Source organism: Phyllostomus hastatus, unplaced genomic scaffold (genome assembly GCF_019186645.2).
Source record: "Phyllostomus hastatus isolate PE091 unplaced genomic scaffold, TTU_PhHast_1.1 phas_contig_1, whole genome shotgun sequence".
NCBI lineage: Eukaryota > Metazoa > Chordata > Mammalia > Chiroptera > Phyllostomidae > Phyllostomus > Phyllostomus hastatus.
In genome coordinates this window covers 18,347,096-18,368,831 of record NW_025333498.1, presented here as the reverse complement: position 1 = coordinate 18,368,831, position 21,736 = coordinate 18,347,096, and the positions used below count along the sequence as shown (strand labels likewise).

The 21,736-nt window shown below is 36.7% G+C and overlaps 1 protein-coding gene across 1 annotated transcript in view; it reads left to right on the top strand.

Moving 5' to 3' along the window:
• Positions 1–20,388, top strand: part of PDK1 (pyruvate dehydrogenase kinase 1) — a 30,457-nt gene extending 10,069 nt beyond the window's left edge. Inside the window, exons 7-11 of the mRNA XM_045842282.1 lie at positions 354–430; positions 1,278–1,376; positions 14,223–14,333; positions 17,987–18,100; positions 20,073–20,388. Coding sequence (XP_045698238.1) covers positions 354–430; positions 1,278–1,376; positions 14,223–14,333; positions 17,987–18,100; positions 20,073–20,213 — 542 coding nt within the window. The 3' untranslated portion in view covers positions 20,214–20,388. The remainder of the gene's footprint in view (positions 1–353; positions 431–1,277; positions 1,377–14,222; positions 14,334–17,986; positions 18,101–20,072) is intronic.
• The last annotated feature ends 1,348 nt before the right edge of the window (positions 20,389–21,736 follow it).

Here is a 21,736-nt window from a genome sequence, read left to right as displayed (position 1 = left end):
AGAATGTATTTATGTGAGTTGAACCATAGAATTTATAGACTATAGTACTTCTTTTTGGAGAACAAAGTTCTGATATTAAGGTGGAGTGCCCTTTGAAAAGACTCACTGTCATAGACAAGAATGGGACAATGGGTTGGTTAAACTGTTACTGAGGACGCATGTAGTCACCGTAAGGTATTCCTCTAGGTGAGCATGGGGTGCAAACACTAATGCCGAGAAGAACTGGCGTGGCACTTCTCTCCCAAATGATACTGTTCACCACAGTAAATGTTTTCATCACTACACAGTATAGTCTTTAAAATGCTTTAAGTACATCTCTCTGTACTTTTATATTTTTCTCTTCCGCTCTGTAGCAAAATCACCAGGACAGCCAATACAAGTGGTTTATGTACCATCCCATCTCTATCACATGGTGTTTGAACTTTTCAAGGTGTGTAAAATAGTATTACATAACCTATATCAGTCCTTTCCTGAGTTTAGGAATCTGCTCTGAAAGTTAAATACTCTACGGGGTCTTCCTCACTTTCATCAAAAGGTGTCATTTCACATCAAAGGATGTCAGTTCAGCACCGTGTCATCTTCCTGGAGACCAGCCTTTGGTCAGCACTGATGGGCACCTCAGTGTGCTGGTGAGCTCAGGCTTGGGAGTGAGAAGGACCTGGGTTTGGATTCCAGGTCTGTCACTTAATTATGTGTGTGACCTTTGCCAAGTAACTCAACCTTTTTGAGCCTCAGTTTCCTCTTCTGGAAAACAAGGATAATACTATCCAGGTTATTATGAAGATTGGGTTTAACATACTAAATGTCCAGTACAAAGTAATTGTATTAGTTTCTACATCATAATGGGACCATTTCTGTTAATACTACATGAAAAATATTTTTTTCCATAGAGCAATTTGTGACAAAACAGTTCTTAAAGAGATGAAACTTTTCATAAATCAGGTTTTTCTGTTATCTACTAAATTGTAAAAGCATTTGGATAGAATTTTCTGCTTTAATGTAAACTAATTAAAAGTGTTGAGACATCTGTTTTTGCAAATATGCAGAATTTAGTTGGACTCTTTAAACCAAAATATCTGAAGTCCTCCAAAACTGATGATAATTTTTTTTAAAAAGGTAATTCTTTAAATATGGTTATAAGAATTATGATTCTTTGGCATACTTCCATCAAATTAAATTTTTTTAAATTTCAAGTAGTGCGTATATAGTTGAAAATTATAATTAGTTTTTCTGTCTTGTTTAACTTGTGTTTTTAATGGAAACCTAATGTATTTCAGAATGCAATGAGAGCAACCATGGAATACCATGCTGACAAAGGTGTTTACCCACCTATTCAAGTCCACATCACACTGGGCAATGAGGATTTGACTGTGAGGGTAAATGCTTCTTTTTTCCCTTTTAATTGATGTACAGGCATGCACATAATTTCTACAAGATATACTTTTTCTTAGGAGAAAGAAATCTGATCTCCCTAATAGCTAATAAGCATGTTCCTTCATTTATCTGGCAGATTATAGAATTATTCCTTAAATTTGTTTCTATTCTGATGATTCAGACAATTCAAGGTAAAGTAAATCCTGGAGGATTTAGCAGGATTATGAATATCCACTTTGATACCCACTTTAATACATAAAGTCTAAAATATTTGGGTATTTGCAGTGTTATGTAGATAGTATATAATTTTTCATTTTTAAATAGTGCTTTTCAGTTTACTTTTACTTTACTTATTTCATTGGATTCTCAGAATGACTCTTTAGTTCAGAGAACAGGTAATTTTCTTCTCAATTTTGCAAATAACTAAAACAGTGGTCAGGTTGTGATTACACAGTGAATAAGTGCCAGGCCTTTTCCACTACATTGTTCAGGTAGCCCAGTTTCCCAGAGTATGGTGATGTTTCTCTTTTTTAAATAATAATTTAAAATTTTGTTTTAAAGTAATAAATGCAGGAGGTATAAAACTCAAATATGTCAGTTCCTGGCCATTTGTGAATCATTACTGAAGACAGTCTTTTAGTTATTTCTTCGGGTGTATTGCTTTATTTTTATGTAGCATTTTGATATTGCTATTTCTGAAATTTAAAAAAATTTAAACATCAAATATTAGCATTCTGTTATGGTAGCTGAGGAATTAGGTCTCTGAGAGTTCCTCCCTCCTGTACCCAGCCATTTTCTCAATAGTTAGTTCATACTTAGAGTTCTAGGTTGAAAATAATAATCTTGAGGGTTTTAAAGGCATCTACTGTTTCTCTTTTCTTTAAGTGTATAATTCAGTGGTTTTTAGTATATTCACAGGTTGTGCAATTATATGACTGTCTAATTTCAGAACATTTTCATCACTCCCAGGAAAAATACAATGTCCATTTAGCTATTACTCCCCATTTTCCCGTCTTCCCAGTCCTTGGAAATCACTAATCTACTTTCTGTGTATGGATTTTCCTGTTCAGCACCTTTCATAAAAATGCAGTGACTGCTTCCAATTAGTATAATGTTATAGCATGTATCCTATATATATATATATATAGTTATAGCATGCATAGTTAGTAGCCTGTTATAGTGTGATATAGCATAATATAGCATTATTTTTATGGGTGACTAATACTCTGTTGTATAGATATAACACATTTTGTTTATTCATTCATGAAGTTGATGGACATTGGGTTGTTTTCACTTTTTGGTGGTTATGAATAAAGCTGCCACTCGTAGAAGTCTGTGTGTGAACATGGGTTTTCAATTCTATTACTTTATAGCTAGGACTTGAATTGCTTTTAGGTAACTCTGTGTTTAACTTTGAAGGAACTGCCAAACTGTTTTCCAAAGTAACTATCATTCTACATTCCCACCAACAATGTTTGAAGGTTCTCATTTTTCCACATGGTTGCCTACATTTGTTATTGTCAGTCTTTTTGATGATAGCCATTTTAATGGGTGTGAGTGGTATCTCATTGTGGTTTTCATTTGCATTTCCATAATGATTGATGATGTCAATCATCTTTTCATGTGCCAACTGTCCATTTGTATAAAGAAATATCAATTAAGATCCTTTGCTCAGTTTTTAAGTGGTTTGTCTTTTTATTGTTAATAAGAATTCATTCTGTCTATATATTTTCTAATGTAAACACTAGTGCCTGGTGAGCTATATGATTTGCAGATTTCCTGTTCTGTGCCTTTCACTTTCTTGATAATATCCTTTGAAACACAAAAGTTTTTCATTTTGAGGAATTCCAATTTTTCTTGTGCTTGTGCTTTCAGTGTCATATCTAAGAAACCATTTGCCCAATTTAGTATCACCAAAATTTATACCTGAGTTTCTTTCTAAGAATTTTATAGTTTTAGTTCTTACATTTAGGTCTTTAACCCATTTTTGAGTTAATTTTAATAAATAGTTTGAGGTAGGAAACTTAATTTCTTCCTTTTGCAAATAGATATCCAGTTGTCCTAGTACCATTTTTGAAAGTGCTATTCTTTCTTCATTGAATTTTCTTGTCGCTTTTGTCAAAAATCAAGTGTTCATAAATGTATGGATTTACTTCTGATTTCTTGATTCTATTCCATTAGTCTATGTATATGTCTCCCCTTATACTTGTCTTGATTATTGTAGCTCTGTTGTGAGTTTTGAAATAGCCAAATGTGAGTCCTCCAACCTTTTTCATTTCTACTTCAGGATTGTTGTGGCTGCTGTGGGTTCTATGTATTTTTATAAGAATTTTAATATTAGCTCCTCAGTTTCTGAAAAACAAACAAACACCAGCTTTATTTGACAGGGACTGTTCAATGTGTAGATTAATTAAGTCTTCTAATTCATGAACACAGGTTCTTCTCACTCATTTAGTCTTCTTTAATTTCTTTCAATAGCATTTTATGATTTTCAGTGTATAAATCTTGTACTTCTGTTAACTTTTTTCTTAAGTATGTTAATCTTTTGGGGGCAATTGTAAATGGAATTTTTAAAAATTTCATTGTTGGACTGTTCATTGCCAGTGCATAGAAATATAACTGATTTTTGTGTTCTGATCTTGTATATTGCAACCTTGTTGAGCTCCTTTATGAGTTCTAACAATTTTTTGTGGATTCTTTAGGATTTTCTATATACAAAGTCATGTTATCTATAAATAGAGGTAATTTTACTTCTTCCTCTCCAGTGTGGATTTTTTTCCATTGCTTCATTGCTGTACTAGAACTTCAGCACTGTGCTGAAGAGAAGTAGTGACAGGAGACAGCTTTGTCTTTTTCCTGATTTGGGAAAAGCTTTCAGCCTTCCACAATTAAGTATGATGTTAACTGTGGGTTTTTCATAAATATTCTTTATTAGGTTGAGAAATTTCACTTTTATTCCTAATTTGTTGAATATTTTTATCATGAAAGGATTTGGATTATGTCAGATGGCTTTTTCTGTATAGATCAAGATAATCATGTGGTTTTTGTTCTTTATCTATCACTTGGTGTATTAAATTGATTGATTTTTGTGTGTTGAGCCAAACTTGCATTCTTGGGGTGTGTACTTTTAGGGTTTTTTTTGTTTGTTTGTTTGAGGATTTTGCACTGATATTCGTTAGGGATGTTTTATTGGTTTGCAGTTTTCTTGTGTGATGTCTCTGCCTGGTGTTGGTATCAGGGTGATACTAGCCTTCTAGCACGTTGGGAAGTGATCCCTCCTTTTTTGTATATTAGAAGTTTGAGAAGGATTGGTGTTGATTCTTTTAAAAATATTTGGTGGAATCCAAACCTGAGTTGTTTGTTGTAAGATTATCTGAGCCTGAGTTGTAAGATTTTTAATTATTAGTTTAGTCTCTTCATTTGTTGTAAGTCTATTCAGATTTTCTATTTTTTATTGAAATAATTTCTGTAATTTGTCTAAGAATATGTCCATTTCACCTAGGTCACCAAATTTGTTGGCATACAATTGTTCATAGTATTCCCTTGTAATCCTTTTTACTTTTGTAAGATTGGCAGTAATGTCCTTTGTTTCATTCCTGATTTTATTAATTTGAATTTTCTACCTTTTTTTGTGGGGGTGGGGTCAGTCTAGTTAAAAGTTGTCAATTTTGTTAATCTTCTCAAAAACCCAACTTTTTGTTTTGATGATTTTTCTCCATTGTTCTCAATTCTTTATTTCATTAATTTCCACTATAATCTTTATTTCCTTCCTTTTGTTTACTTTGGAGTTGGTTTGCTCTTTTTTCAGTTTCTTTGGATAGAAATTTAGGTTATTGATTTGAGACATTTTTTGGCTAAAAATTTCCCTGTTGACACTGCTTTCGCTATATTCCATAAGTTTTTATGTTGTGTTCTCATTTTTATTCATCTCAAAGTATTTTCTAATTTCCTTTGTGAGTTCTTTGACCCATTGGTAATTTAAGAGTATGTTATTTAATTTGTATATACTTGTAGTTTCCCACATTTTGTTCTGTTACTAATTTCTAATTTCATTCCATTGTAGCCAGAGGTATAGTTTGTGTGATTTTAATCCTTTTACATTTATTGAGACTCGTTCTGTGGCCCAGCATTTGGACTCTCCTGGAGAACATTCCATGTGTACATGAGAAAGATGTGTATTCTGCCTTTGTTGCGTGGGGTGTTCTATAGATAGCTTTTAGGTCTTGTTGGTTTATAGTGTTGTTTAAATCTTCTGTCTTCCTGTTTTGTCTAGTTGTCATAGGCATTATTGAAAGTGGGTCATTGAAGTCTCCAACTACTATTTTGTGTCTTTCCCTTCAGTTTTGCCAGTTTTCGCTTTGTGTATTTTGGAGCTCTGTTAAATGTATATGTCTTTACAATTTTGTATCTTCTTGATGTATTGACCTTTTATCTTTGCCTCTAATAACAATTTTTGTCTTAAAATGTGTTTTCTCTGTTATTAATGTATCCACCCCAGCTGTATTTCGGTTTCTGTTTTCATGGTGTATCTTTTTTCAAGCTTTTATTTTCAACCTGTCTGTGTCTTTGAATCTAAAGTATGTCTTGTGTAGACAGCATATATAGATAGATGTTTTTTGAATCCATCCTGCTGATGTCTACTTTTTAATTGGAGTTACATTAACGTAATAACTATTAGTGTAGGATTTATTTGCCATTTTGCCATATGTATTCTGTGTATCTTATATCTCTTTTGAGTCTTTGTTTCTCCATTCCTGGTGCCTTTTTTGTTGAAATAATATTTTCTAATGTACCATTTTAATTTTCTTCTTGTTTTTTTATTTCTTTGAATTATTTGCTTAGTTCTTGTCCTAGAATGATAAGTAACATCTTTATTTATACAGATCTAGTTCAGACGAATATGAATTTCATTTCAATAGTATACAGAGGAGGGGAAATATGTTTACAGTTTGTATGGAAAATAATACAATAATTAATTAATAATACAAGAATAAACTGTTTCACACACTTGCAACTGTAAACCTACTTTTGCTCAACCCTGTGTACATACTTTGTTCTTATATAGGTTCTTTCCCTTTCCCTCCCTGTCTTTGGTATTGTTAGTGTCATAAAACATACATATTGCCTTGGCTGCTGTGGCTCAGTAGATTGAGCGCTCGCCTGCGAACCAAAAGGCTGCTGGTTTGATTTCTGGTCAGAGCATGCCTGGGTTGCAGGCCAGGTCCGCAGCAGGGAGTGTGCGAGAGGCAACAATTGATGTATCTTTCGCACATTGATGTTTCTCTCCCTCTCTTTCCCCCCTTTCCTCTCTCTCTAAAAAAATAAGTAAATAAAATCTTTAAAAAATCTTTATACATTATATGTCCATCTACACAGATTTATAATTATTTCTCTATGCAATTATTTTTTAAATGTGATAAGAGAAAACATTTACAAACAAAAAATACACTATACAGCCCTTTATATTTAACTATATAGTTACTTTTCCTGGTGGTCTTTATTTCTTCATGTGGATTCAATGTACTGTTTAGTGTTCTTTTATTTCAGGCTGAAGGATCCCTTTAGTATTTCTTGATAGGGCAGGTCTACCAATGATGAACTCTTTTGTTTATGTGAGAATGTCTTAATTTTTCCTTCATTTTTGAAGGATAATATTGCTGGATATAGACTTCTTGGTGGTTAGTCGTTTTCTTTCAGCACTTTGAATACGTTAACCCTACTTAACCTGTAGGTCCTGCTTATACAGAACCTGAAGGTCAGTCAGAGGTGAAAGCTTAGGACCCCTTCAGTTTTTCCTGAATATGAGCATAGCCCTGGGCATGATCATGGCCTTCTGAATTCTCGGGACATTTATGAGCTTTTCTAAGCCCCTATAGACAGCTTCCCTAACTTACTAAGCTTTTTGGTTAGCTTATTTTTGCCTTAACTGTTATATATTGCCTCAGGTGGCCCTCAAATTCATCAGTTACTTCTAATTGTTTTTTTATTCTTTTAAAATATATTTTATTGATTATGCTATTACAGTTGTCCCATTCTCCCCCCTTTATTCCCCTCCACCCTGCACACCACCTTCCACCCACATCCCCCGCTTTAGTTCAAGTCCATGGATCGTACATATAGATTCTTTGGCTTCTACATTTCCTATTATTCTTAACCTCCCCCTGTCTGTTTTCTACCCACCATTTATGCTACTTATTCTCTACACCTTTTCCCCCTCCCTCCCCCTCTCACTCCCCCGCTGGTAACCCTCCTTGTAATCTCCGTTTCTGTGATTCTGTTCCTGTTCTAGTGTTTGCTTGTTTTTTTTTTTTTTTAAGGTTTCATTGTTAGTAACTGTGAGTTTGTTGTCATTCTACTGTTCATATTTTTGATCTTCTTTTTCTTAGATAAGTCCCTTTAACATTTCATATAAGAGTTGGGTGATGATGAACTCCTTTAACTTGACCTTATTTGGGAAGCACTTTATCTGCCCTTCCATTTTAAATGATGGCTTTGCTGGATAGTGTTATCTTGGATGTAGGTCCTTGTCTTTCGTGACCTTAAATACTTCTTTCTAGTCCCTTCTTGTCTGCAAGTTTTCTTTGGAGAAATCAGCTGACAGTCTGATGGGAACCCCTTTGTAGGTAACTGTCTCCTGTTCTCTTACTGCTTTTAAGATTCTCTCCTTATCTTGAATCTTGGGTAATGTAATTATGATGTGCCTTGGTGTGTGCTTCTTTGGGTCCAACTTCTTTGGGACTCTCTGAGCTTCCTGGACTTCCTGAAAATCTATTTCCTTTGCCAGATTGGGGAAGTTCTCCTTCATTGTTTTTTCAAATAAGTTTTCAATTTCTTGCTCTTCCTTTTCTCCTCTGGAACCCCTATGATTCAGATATTGGAACATTTAAAGATGTCCTGGAGGTTCCTAAGCCTCTCATTTTTTTGAATTCTTGCTTCTTCATTCTGTTCCGGTTCAATGTTTCTTTCTTCCTTCTGCTCCAAACCGTTGATTTGAGTCCCGGTGTCCTTCCTGTCACTCACTGTTGGTTCCCTATATATATTTTGCTTTATTTCGCTTTGGGTAGCCTTCGTTTGTTCCTTCATTTTGTGACTGAGCTCAATCAGTTCTGTGAGCATCCTGATTACCAGTGTTTTGAACTGTGCTTCTGATAGGTTGGCTATCTCTTTGTCGCTTAGTTGTATTTTTTCTAGAGTTTTGATCTATTTTTTCATTTGGGCCATTTCTTTTTGGTCTTGATGTGCCTGTTTTATAGTGAGGGGTGGAGCCTTAGGTGTTCACTAGGGCGGGGCAATCCACCTTTCTGGGTTGTGATGCTGTATGTGGGGGAGGGGTCCAAAAGGGAACAATGGTGCTTGCTCTGCTCTCTGCTGTTTTTCAGTCACTTCCCCCACTACCCACAATCAAATCTGGTGCTGATTCCTGTGTGGGTGGGTTTGTGTACATTCTAGGACCCTGTGGGTCTCTCTGACAAACTCTCCTATGAGGCTGGGAGTTTCTCCTGCCGTCAAAAGCCCCACAGGTGTTTTTTTCAGTCAGAGGTTTGAGGCTTTATTTCCCCATGCTGGAGCCCTGGGTTGCATGGTCTGTCTCACTCCCCAGTTGTTCCTGCCAGTTTATCTGCACTCAGATGTGGGACTACCCAGTCATCTAGCCTCTGCCTCGCCCGGTCTGCCAGCTGCACCTTGCCCTCCCCAGTTCTCTTGCTGCTGCCTTGCTGTAAGTCCTGCCTGCCCCAGCTGCCTGTCTCTGCCCCTCCTACTGATCTGAATGAATGTTTCCTCTCTAACTCTTTGGTTGTACTTCCATACAGTCCAATTTTCTGGCAGTTCTGGTTGTTTTTTGTTTTTAAATTTGTTGTTGTCCTTCTTTTGGTTGTGCGAGGAGGCACCGTGTGTCTACCTATGCCTCCATCTTGGCTGGAAGTCTCCCACTAATTGTTTTTGACCAATGTTTTTGATGATGGGGAGTGGGTGCATGCAGTACTTTTTGCCTTGGAAGATCAGAATTGGGTCAGAAAATGCAGTGGCTGCCAGGCTGCTGATTTCACTCTGATTGCATATTATTGATGGGTAGTGGGAATCCAAGGCAAGTTAAAACACCACAAATCTCACTGTTGTTTTTCTTGACAGCTTGCTCCCAAGATGGCTGTAAGACTTTGGTTAATTTCTAGAGCTGAACAAAGTTGATTCTGACAACTTTTGCCATTTCCTGGTGTTTTGATGGAGGAGAGACTTTTCAGAACTCCTTTCTCTAGTATTTTTGCTATCATTCCTGCTATTCCTTTTGAGAAGGCTTAACACTTATTTCAGTTTTCATTCATTTGTATGTGACCAGTTTTAGTTGAGAGGTTTTGTTCAGTGGGAGCCTTTAAAATCTTTTTTTTTTTTTTCAGTTCTGTTTTGAAATTTCATAATGATGTGATTTGCTGTGGGCCTTCCTTACTCATTGGGTTGGACCCTTTAGCATTTAGAATTTCTACTGTTTCCTTGATACTCTCTACCCTACTGTTTTGTTTTCTGCCAGTCACATTTGGAGATGTTGGGATTGTGAAATGATCCTCTTTTTTTTGTATTGTTTTTCTCCTGCTTAACTTTTTATTGTACTGTCAGATTTTCTTGACTTTAAATTCCCAGCCCTTCTATTGACTTTATAGTTTCATTATCTTACTAGAAACTTCTTTGTAACTATTCTTTTTTATAGTATTCCACTTTGGTTTTATCTTTTATCTGAGAATATCAATGATAGCCTTTTTTCAAAAATTAATTTATCTCTGCTGTCTGCACTGTTATCTCTGAGTTTCCTTTTCTATGTGTATCTCTCTTGGATATTCATTTAAAAGAGTGAGGCAAAAATAATTATATGACTGTACCATCTGTTTGCTGAAAAAGTAACGTGAATGCATCACTTTTTTTTTCCTAGCCCAGATGCTAACGTGTGTCTATTTTTTGTTGGTTGTGTGTCAGCTGCTTGCTCACTAAGGTTTTCTTGATTCAAAATAAGTCCCATATGGCTTTTGCTTTGGAGTTTCAGTTATAATACAGCATGACCTTTCTTATAGCTTTTCCTGCTTCCGTTTCTTATGCTTTAGCAACTGGTCTGCAGGTGCTTTCCATTGCAACTTGTGGTCATCCAGCACCACATGGGTCGCCTAGGCCCTCAGCAGAGACTCCTTCTGTGCTGTTGGGCAGACAGTCTTTGCTTAGGGAATCTGTCTGTTTGGTATAAAGAAAGGTTCAGAATGGCCCAGCATTCTTACTTCTAGGTATGTATGTACTCTGAAGGTTTAAAAACAGATATTCAAACAAATACTTACACATGATTGTTCATAGCAGCATTGTTCACAATAGCCAAAGCATGGAAACAGCCCAAATGTCCATCAACTGATGAATGGATCAATTAAATGTGATACATATCTATCTAATGGAATATTAGTTGGCCATAAAAAGAATGAAGCATTGGACATGGTTCTTGCAACATTGAAAACATTATTCTAGTGAAACAAACTAATCACAAAGGCCATGTATCATATGATTCTATTCATATAAAATATCCAGAAGAGGCAACTATCAAGGGGCAAGAAGTAGACTAGTGGTTGCTTAAGAGTATAGTCAGTAAAGTGTCCCAGCATTTCTCTTTGAGATAACAAAAATATTCTAAAGTTGTCTATATTGATGTTTGCACTATCTATGAGTATATTAAAAGCCATGAATTTAAATGGGTGAATTTATGGCATGTGAATTATATTTCAATAAAGCTTTTAAAAATGTTCCTAAGGGTCTTGAATAGACTATTCTAGAAGCCCTTTATAAAAGCTCTACCTGTATCTTGGGCTCTGCCTCCAACCTCCTCACATCCAAGGTCACATGATTGCATCTACTCTAGTTATCTCTTTATGTGTTAAATGCTTGCTTTAATTTTCTTCAGTAGAGATTTCATCCCCATCACTTACCTTAGGCTTTAAGAAACAAAGTATGGTTTTTTTCTCCATTCTTTTAGTTTATTCAAATTATTGACATTTTTTACCCTCTGCTGAAAATCCTATGAAAGAATTGTTTTTGTCTGTCTTAGAATTCTTGCTGCTCTTTCAGATTTTGTGTTTGGTCTATATTCAGTAAATAATATAAATGGTATAGCCACATATCTTTAAAATTAAAATGTAAACATCTTGGTTCATTCACTGTTGATTTTATAAGGTTGACACTGAAAAAGATGTTGAGTAAGAGACTTCAGGAGCTCTGGGTGGGAGTCAGGGTTAGTAAATTTCCTGCCTTCAGAGCTGTCATCAAGTTGGCTGTGATTGGTTTCCCTTGGACCTGAAATTCACATGAACTAGCCCAGGGAGGCCAGTGTTATGCGAACAGGAAGTTAGGGATGGCAGCTCTTGGATGACATTGAGAAGTGGTGATTTCATGCCCTGAATAGAAAACTTTAAAAATAATTGGCAAACTTTTCTTCCTCAGCCTTACTGTTGACATTACTCCCCACCATGTATGTCTTTCCTTTTCCTTGGGATAGGCTTATGTTCCCATGAGTCTAGATTTTTTTTCTCTAATTTATCTTAATCAGAGATTTTTTGTTTAATTTTCCACATCTCTTTCCCAGTATATTTGTCATCAGAGTGCCACTCTTCTTGTCTTAAATGTATCCAGACTACACATCTGTCTCTTTCTCCCCCATTATTTCCTCCCTCCCTTCTCCCAAAGAACTCAGATCCTCTGGGATACTAGCATCTCTTCCAACTCTCTTGGAAACTCTTTGGACTACTTTAAAAAATTTACTGGTTCCAGTTTATTGTGTTTTTGGCTGCAAAGCAAAGGAGGTTACCTTTATTTACTTTTATCAGTTTTTAACTGTATTCCTATGGCTTAGTTTACCCCCTTCACTTCTAGTAAGAGGACACTGATCAAAGTCACCTCTGTCCTTTCTGCTCTGCTCTCAGCTTTTCTCCTACTCCCTTTGGCTAGAAGTCACTTCTAGCCAGTTTTATAACTGCTGGGTGCTAGAAGGTTAAGGAAAACCAGGAAATGTTTATTGAATTCTACCTTTTTATCTTTATATCTACTTTAGTATGCTGTTTACTTAGTTAATATTTATGGAACCCTCATATCTCTTACCATGTAACCAGCAAATGTGTGCAGCAGAGCATTAAAGAATAATTAATTAGCACATTGGTGGATCTCAGAAAATACCCAGACCATTTTATTCATCTTATTAAAATAAATCTCTTCACAGGGCTTTGAATTCATGGCCAAGAGTAATTTTAAGCACAATGCAACAGACAAGTTCTTAATAAAGTTCTTGTATATTTTTATACTGCAATTATCTAATTATAGATATATCAGAGGCAAGGCTTCAAATGGTATTTCAAAGCATATTTTTATTTTATAAGTTAAAATAGCTATGTAATTTTAATTATCTAAGAAATAGACAACAGGCGCTCGAATAATATCACTTAATCTAACATTGTTTAGTTATAACCTTGATGGATGCCATAGAAACTTATCTCTTATTTATATCAATTAGCCTATGGTAAAATTGGCTGCCTTATACCACAGTTTCAAAAACCCATCAATGACATTAAGTGAGCGCTTACTGCATAAATGTACAATAAAGATTTTTAAAGAGTATGTAAAAACCAGAAGCCATCTAGTCCATTGACATCTTAATACATAGCATTCAGAACTGTTTTTATATCTACACATGTCTATACACCCATGTTTAAAGCAGATTTGTTTGTATATGACAACTGATAATATTATAGATAGTAGAATCAATTTAGATCTTGTAACAAAGGAAAATGGCTATGGTAGATTAGATTAGGAGATATACAACAGCTGGGAAAGTAAGTCTATATTAATTGTGAAGGAAAGCAAAATGAAGACAATCTGTAAAGAAATCATTACATCCAGTCTACCATATGAGTTAAGTTGGAAAATGATATGAGCACAGTATAAAAACCTGTGTACTTGACATACTCACTGGAAAGTTGTCTGCGAGTGTGTGCTGTGAAGTGGCTGGTAGACGAGGTTCTAAACACAATGAAGTGGTTCTGCTTTCTCCTCCTGAAAATGTAAATTATACTGTTGTTTCCCATAGTAGAAGTAATTGTGAAAAAAATTCAGAAACTAAAAACCCGAAAGAAGAAAATTGCTTGTAATTCCATAGGCCAAAATATTATGTATCATTACAGACTTTACAATTTAACTTTTACAAAATTAGAATTTAATAAATTCTTCTTCATAACTTTTCTCTACTTAACAAGATTTTGTGAACACCTCTCATGCCAATACATGTAGGTTTAGATAATACTAAATCGCTAAATAGTATTCTGTTTTAGAATGTTCGTTAGTTTACTCAAATAGTCCTCTATTTAGGTTGTAATCCAGTTTTAGCTAATCTCCATACTACTGTGATGGATATTCTTATACATTCTTTGCATACTATTCTTTTTTTTTTTCAGGATAAACATTGTCGGGTCAGAGGGTTTATGCATTTTTCATCTGGTTGTCAAACTGCCTGCCATAAAGAAATAATAAATTTATGCTTACATTCAAGATAGACTTAATTTATGCCTCATTCTGTGCATTACTGCAGTTAGTATGACTTCAGCCAATACACTAAGCCACCACATTGAATCTGTATCATGATGGAGCTTATTATGTATTATGTGTGAGATGAGTTAAGTCCAGCAGTGAGGGAAGTGTTTACACTGGCAACTTCCATTGCATGATGTTTGTTTTGAAAAGCCTCACTCTCCAGCCAGCAGTTAGACTGTGACACTGAGTGTGTGTGGGTATTTTGCTGTTTATGGAACTTGGTCAGAGTGCATGATTCTTTCTCATCTTAGATGAGTGACCGAGGAGGTGGTGTTCCTTTGAGGAAAATTGACAGACTCTTCAACTACATGTACTCAACGGCACCCCGGCCTCGTGTTGAGACGTCCCGTGCAGTGCCCCTGGTATGTAATGAAGAAATAATGAAATGTGTTTTTGTGAGTTGCCAGAAAACCCGAACACACTGGTTACCAAATAAATCGGTTAAGCCATTGTGTAGGGTACACCACAAGGAAGAAGGGAAGCTATTAGGAAAAATTTCCTCTAAATTAAAATGGCACTTGGTTATTGTTTCATTTGGTTGAAGAGCACAAGACAAAGAGTATTGTTTTTGAGGTCTTGTTGCCAAGCCTGATAGTCACGTCAGTAGTTCTCATGTGGGGAACTTCTTTTGACCTACTCTTTCTAATGTAAAGACTAAATTAGCAGTTTTACTGGTATCTGATCAACACTGATTTAATCTTCAGTGTTGATTTCTCCCCCCTCAAGTATGTATAACAGAAAAAATCATATTCTAGACCCAGAAATAAGACTAGAGATCTGATCAATTTGATCACCAATCTGGAAATGGCCAGGTTATAATTGTCTTGCTGATATTTTTTATTCATCCTAATAGTCAGCTATTTTCAGGTTTAATAAGATTATTTCTTGAATCTACTCCATCCTTGTTCTCCATCCCCCAGAAAAGCACTTTGCCAAATCTCTGACCTATAATTCTAGAAGAACTGTTTTTCTAGGTTTGGAATCTTCTCTGGCATATACACTGGAGTTATGCGGTAACATGATGAAACAGTATAAGATGGATCTATTTTAGACTCTTAGAAGTTACTGGAAGGACTTCATTCTAATAGTTTTATCTGTTATGTAACACAAGTTCTGTAGCTACAACTATAATATGGTTCATGTCTTACAAAACTTTTTAAATGATTAATGTAGTAATAAGTTTCTCCAATATAGATATGTGGTGCCTGGGATAGGCATCCATGCGCTAAGGGGAAGACAAGGTCAAATAATAAACATGTGTATCTTCTTAGATTCTAATTTTGCTCTAGGAATAAGGGGAGAAAAGGGATATACTGCTTTTGTAGTAAAAAATATCATAGAATTTTTGAGGAGAGGGCATAGCATCGAGCAGACTTGATCCAGACTGTGTGGTTCCATTCCTGACTTAACCACATTTTAGCTGTGTAGCTTTGGGAGAATTATGGACCTTCTAATACCTCAGTTTCTCTAACTTTAAAAATCGAGTTATTGTATGGGCTGACTTTTACTCTGTGTAAAAATACCTTTCATAGTGCCTGTCACAAAGTCAATGCCATGTAAGTGTTTGTTGTTTAGGAGGCAAAATTTATGTGAATTTTTAAAAAAGATTTTATTTATTTACTTTTAGAGAGTGGGAAAGGAAGGGAGAAAGAGAAGGAAAGAAACATCAATGTGCAGGAGATACATCAGCCAGATGCCTCTTGGAGACCCCCAGCTGGGGACCTGGCCCCCAACACAGGCATGTGCCCTGACTGGGAATCGAACCAGAAACCTTTTGGTTCTCAGGCTGGTGCTCGATGTGCTGAGCCACACCATCCAGGGCTACAATTTATGTGAATTTCTAGGAAAACAGGAGACTTGACTTGGCACAGGCTTCCCTGTGTGTCTACTCAGCTTCACTGAGGGAAAGACTGTTGTGAAGCTCTTTCAGAGCCTCCCTCCTGGTGTCGGGACCACTGTGTCGGAGGACCCAGTAAGCAAACACTGGAGCAGCTGGAAACAGACTGCCTGACATCCACAGGCACGGTTACCTTGTCTGCCTGACTGCTAAGAGCTTCCTCCAGGTAGTTGCCTTCTGGTGGGCATCTACATGGGCAGAACATCTTCACACTGTGAGCCCACTCAGAGAGGACCATCCCATTTCTGTGTCGCAGACCTCCTTCCCATCAGCTATCCAGTTTTGTTTTCTCCAAGTCCCTGGCCAGCCAGCCAGCCTCTTTGCCACCTGTGAGTCCATGTAGGTGCTACACCTCAGGTTCTGCCCATGAGTAGGATTTACTTCTATCCTGAGAGAGGTTATAGTGAAAGGGCAGTCTGTTGCTGGCTGGTGCTGGCGTCCCTTGTAGATCCACCAGGTGCCAGGCCATTTTTCTCCTCTGAATTATCTGTAGGGGGAGCTCCACGAATCCACACGTGTGGTTGAGGGAGAGGCCGTGATGAAGCAGATCAGGCATGCCATCCTGAGCCTCCTGCTTGTGCCGTTTCCCTGGGTCCATTTTTGGAACTAATTAATATATATCAGTCAGGTTCCCAACAAAAAAGAGATAGCACATTCAAATTATGATAATTAAGGAAGGCTTATTTACAGAGACAAATTACAGGGCTATAAGTAGGGATAGTGCAGGGATCCAGGGCTAGCAGCAGTGGAGCTGACACCACCCAGAATCAAAGGGAGAAGCCAGCAGAACCCACAAAAGGGGAAGGTTGCAAAGCAGCTTCTTGGTAACAAGGGCCCAGCCTGCCCAAGGGAAGCAACCTCAGCCTGAAGGGGAGTGGATACTCTAGACCTGACTCCCTCTGAACTCCTATGCGTTTCCCATTGGCTGGATCCACCGGAAGCAGAGGGCATGGGAATCTGTTGATGTCATTCATTCAGCTCAGCCCCCCAGGGGAAGGAGAAATGTGGAGAATGGATAGTCAATTTGGAGGGGTGAACAGAAACTGGGGTTAGAAAAATCAAATAAGTGGTGGAGATAGTTATTGTCAGAGCCTGGATTTGTGAATAGCACTTTGATTCTCGAATCCACATTAGCTCTTCACTAAACGGTTATACAGAATGTCCTTGAACACTTGTTTGATGATAAAAATCATTTTTACATAATATCTAAATTTTGCTTTGTATTAAAGCCTGGGTAGGGTTTATTCAGGTAAATAAGGTCATTCCAGATACTGGGTACAGGATGAACAAAGACACAGAAGTAAAAAAAAAAAAGCATATTTTTAAGAACTTAAGAGCAGGAGCTTTAGTTCAGCTGGACTGAAAAGTGGGAGGCAGAGACCTGATCTTATCGGGTCTTGAAGCTCCTTTTACAAGCTTGGGTTTTTATTTCAAGCCAGTGTGTGGGGGATGGGGCTGTGCTTTGAAAATTTTTAAGCAGAGGAGTGACCTGTAAGTGAGAATTAAGAAAGTAGAGCTGTTACAGATCTCTCCAGGTTCAGAACACAGACTGGAAATTCAGGGTACAAAGTCATGAGATACATCTGTTAGGCTGTGACAAGGCATTTTCTACTCTTGCTCCTAAAAGAGAACATGTTTTATGTGATACTGCCCAAAGCACTATTGGGATACTCTGGAGCAGGCCAGTGAAGCAAAGCAGTGTGCTTTTCCAGACCCCTCAAGTCATCTCATAATAGAAAGAAAAATGAAGACTTCTACATGACCAGAGGGAGCCATCTAATGTAGTTCTCAACTGGGGTCCAGTGATCACAGTATTAGCAGGTTTCTTAGATACAGGCGCTGGCAGCCCTGGAGTTCTCAGTAGCGTCTCTTTTCATTAGATAAGTATTTCAAAGAAACGCTCTTCTCTGTAATGATCAGAATTATGGTTATTAATAGAAAAGTTGGGTTAGAGTGGGGCCTCACAAAAATGTTTATGTCTTACAAATTTAACATGAAGCATGTGAGCGGACATTGATCCATTAGTATTTTGATGTACTGCCCAGGCGTTTTCTTCAGTTCTACAGATTGAAATTTCAGTTATCTTCTGAAGAGAATTTCGTTTTTTTCACACAACAGGCTGGTTTTGGCTATGGACTGCCCATCTCCCGTCTGTATGCACAGTACTTCCAAGGAGACCTGAAGCTGTATTCGCTGGAGGGCTATGGAACAGACGCAGTGGTCTACATTAAGGTGGTAACTGTAGTTTTCTTGAGTGAATGAGAGTTCCTTCCATAAGAAGAAAAGATGCCAATATTTAACTATAGTGAAAACTTCCTCTGCCTCATGCTATCAAAATGGTTTTTCACATAGGACTTCATTTTTTTGGACAGATTATCTCCTTGACTCTGGGAAAAGAAATGCTCTTCTCTGTAATGATCAGACATGGTTATTAATAGAAAAAAAAGTTAGATTAAAATGGGGACTCATAAAAAGATTTATGTTTTACAAATTTAATTTTAACATGAAGCACATGAGCGGACACTGATCCATCAATCTTTTGATGTCCTGCCAGGCCTTTTCTTTGGCTCTGCAGATTGAAATTTCAGTTATCTTCCTTGCAGAAGCTGTACTTACAGTTCTTTTTTTGGTTTCTTTAAACAAAGAAACAACCAGGTGCATAATCCTTTTTTATTTTTATGCAGTCCTTTACAAATATATTCTTTGATTTGATATCGATTTTTATGTGACTTTCCTTCATGACTTTTTCCAAAATATTCATCTTAGTTTTCAAAGAATCCCCCCTCCCCCCGTTTTTTGGCATTTGGTTTAAGTTATACTCTATTAAATTATGTATTTACAGTAATAAATATAATTGCATAAACAGGTTTTGGAACAAGCATAGGTGACTCTTGGTAAGCCTATAGCTCACCAGGTGGGAGCAGAAGCACTAAGCCTGCTGGCCTTGGATGTCCCATGTGTTTATGAAGAAATTAGTATATTTTACAGGGATAGAGAGCACTGAACCCCATCAACCCACTGGATTGGTTCATCTGTTGATACCTAATTATTTAGTGATGATAGTTTCTTGTTCAGGCCACTAGATGGCACCCATTTTACAGGAAATGCTGAAGACTTTTGGAAAAAATAAATTTATCTGAAAAGGTTAAGTTCTTTCAAGATCATAGTTCTTTTTCTTTTTCTTTCTTTCCTTTTAACCATCTCAATCTTAAGGAACTTAAAAGGGCACATGAAGGCAATATTTTTTATCACTAAATGTAGTATCTTTGATCTAGTCTATAGATCAAGCGGTGCTGGCAGTTCTGGCATATTTAAAGAGAATATATAGGTGAAAGGTTTTTAGTTCCATTTTGGAAAAAATAGATGACAGGAAGTCTTATAGAATCATTAAAATCGTCAACATCAAATACCTTCTTTAGCATTATCAAAATGAAATTTATAGTTCAATATTTTCTCCATCTTGGGGAATGCCTATGACTTAAAGTTGAAATTCTACTTAAATATCCCAACTTAAAGAAGATAATGACTTTATTTCAAGTTCCAATGATTTACTGGAGGTAAAATAGAAGAGTGAATTAACAGTAATGTGTTGGAAACATGAAATTATGCATGCTACAGACACATATGCTGCAACTGAAATTGGCTTTGATGGCAGTAGGAAAAGACACAGGATCAGACCCAGGACCAAAAATGGCTCATGCAAAAGCCAAGACGCCTTAGACATAGTTTTATATATATTGATAGTAATATTATATTGAATTTTTAAAAGTACAGTGACTGAAAAAAGAGTATTCATTCTAATAAATAATTAAAATTGAGTTCATTAAATGATTGTACTATTACATATATTAAGGTACATATGTCAACTTTTTATGCTTTTATACTTACATGACTTTTTAAATTAATCAGCTTTTGTTCTGGCTCATGCTTTATAAGAAACATGTGTTACACTTGTGTAAAATTTCAGTCCCATGGCTTCCAGGCAGCACGTTCAGTCAGAGTGCACACCAGGCAGTGCCCTAGGCTTAGTCAATACGTTTCCAGTGTGTACACTATTTAAAAATGTTTGGAGATGGTGTTATGATTAATAAAATACAAAGCCAGTAAAATATTGTTTAATTTGTAGTAACCTTTTGCCACTGTATGTTTTCTTAAATAATGGATTCTAAAAACATGCCAAACTTAGGTCCTGCTTTTCTTTCAGGCTCTGTCAACGGAATCAGTAGAAAGACTCCCAGTGTATAACAAAGCTGCCTGGAAGCATTACAACGCCAACCATGAGGCTGATGACTGGTGTGTCCCCAGCAGAGAACCAAAAGATATGACAACATTCCGAAGTGCCTAGACACACTTGGGAGCCCGAGGAAATCTGAATGCGGCTTTTGTATTAAATTTGGAAGGGATGGTGTGGAGAACTACATTATACCAAATACTTCATATGCCCTTTTCCCAACTATTTGGGTAGAACAAATGGAAAGTGAATTCCATTTTATGCCAATTAAACCTCCGAAAGAATGAAATTGTACCTATTGGACACTTATATTTTCACAGTTAATTGAACATATTTTTAAACAACTGAAGTTTTAGTCAACTTTCCCCTTTATGGTAGACTTTGGAAGAGTGTAAGTCTTTGGGTTTCTACAGGAAGCTGTGTGGTTTTGTAAAATACTTTTCATTTATGTGTGCTGGAAACATTTTCTTAATAATACCGATTAGGTAGTTAATGGGTTTTCTGTTATTCGGTGGAGTTCTGCCATCCTTTACTTAGTAGTGGCAACTATAGTAAGACAGTCTTCAATTTTACCAGTGACTAACTACAAGTAAAGCAGAAACAGTTGTCCTGTGAGCATGGAACCAGCCACCTTAAAGCATCTACACATGCATTGTCTTAGCTCTGAAGTTAACTTGTCATTTTAAAATTTTATTGCAAAGGATTTAATGACTAGTTCCCTATGGATCTAAGCCTAGATCATGGGCAGTCTACTTTGTGCTTGCAATTAATGTAAGGAGAAGTTTTTGTGCTAAAAGGAACTAGCAGCCACCAACATTCTAGAGAAGAAATTGTGAGCAAAGCAGTGAGTCCCCAAAACTGAACTATCGATTATTGAGATTACATGGGAGAGATTTTAAGAAACAGCTTTTCTGGGCCCTACTCCAGACATGCTGAATTAGACTTGCTTAAAACGCTCCCTATGTGAGTATGATGCATTACCTACTTAGGGAACCATTCTTTTTTTTTTTTTAATCCTCACTCAAGGATGTGTTTATTGATTTTAAGAGAGAGAGGGAGAGAGGGAAAAAAAAAACCTGATGTGAGGGAGAAACAGTCATCAGTTGCCTCCTGCATGCATTCTGACTGGGGAATCTAACCTGCAACCTAGGTGTGTGCTCTGATGGAGAATCGAACCCACAACCTTTTGGTGTATGGGCTGAGCTCCAGTCAGGGCAGGAGCCATTCTTTTAAAGTGAGTAATGATAATACCACATTTACTCAAGTAACAAATCTTTAGGTTTTGGTTTTCACCTATCCAAAGGTCAGTCTTCTAGACTCTAGGAGACACCCTCTGAGTCCCAAGTCTGATGCCATTGAAAGCATAATTTGAAGCAGGAGACAAAATAACTACTAGAGAATAGTACATACCAGAAGGATCAGAACCATAAATGCACATCTTGACAAAGGATGAACGTTTAAAAAGAAATATCTAGACTTTGTTATCAGAAAAAAAGTCAATTTGGGCTTATCACAGAAATCTTTTGCATTTGCATCTACAGATACTTCAGTGTAACATATTTCAGTATCTCTGTTGGGCTTTCAAAGAGATGTGGTGCAGGTGGTACCACCCTTGGGTGGAGACCCAGAGTGTGGCC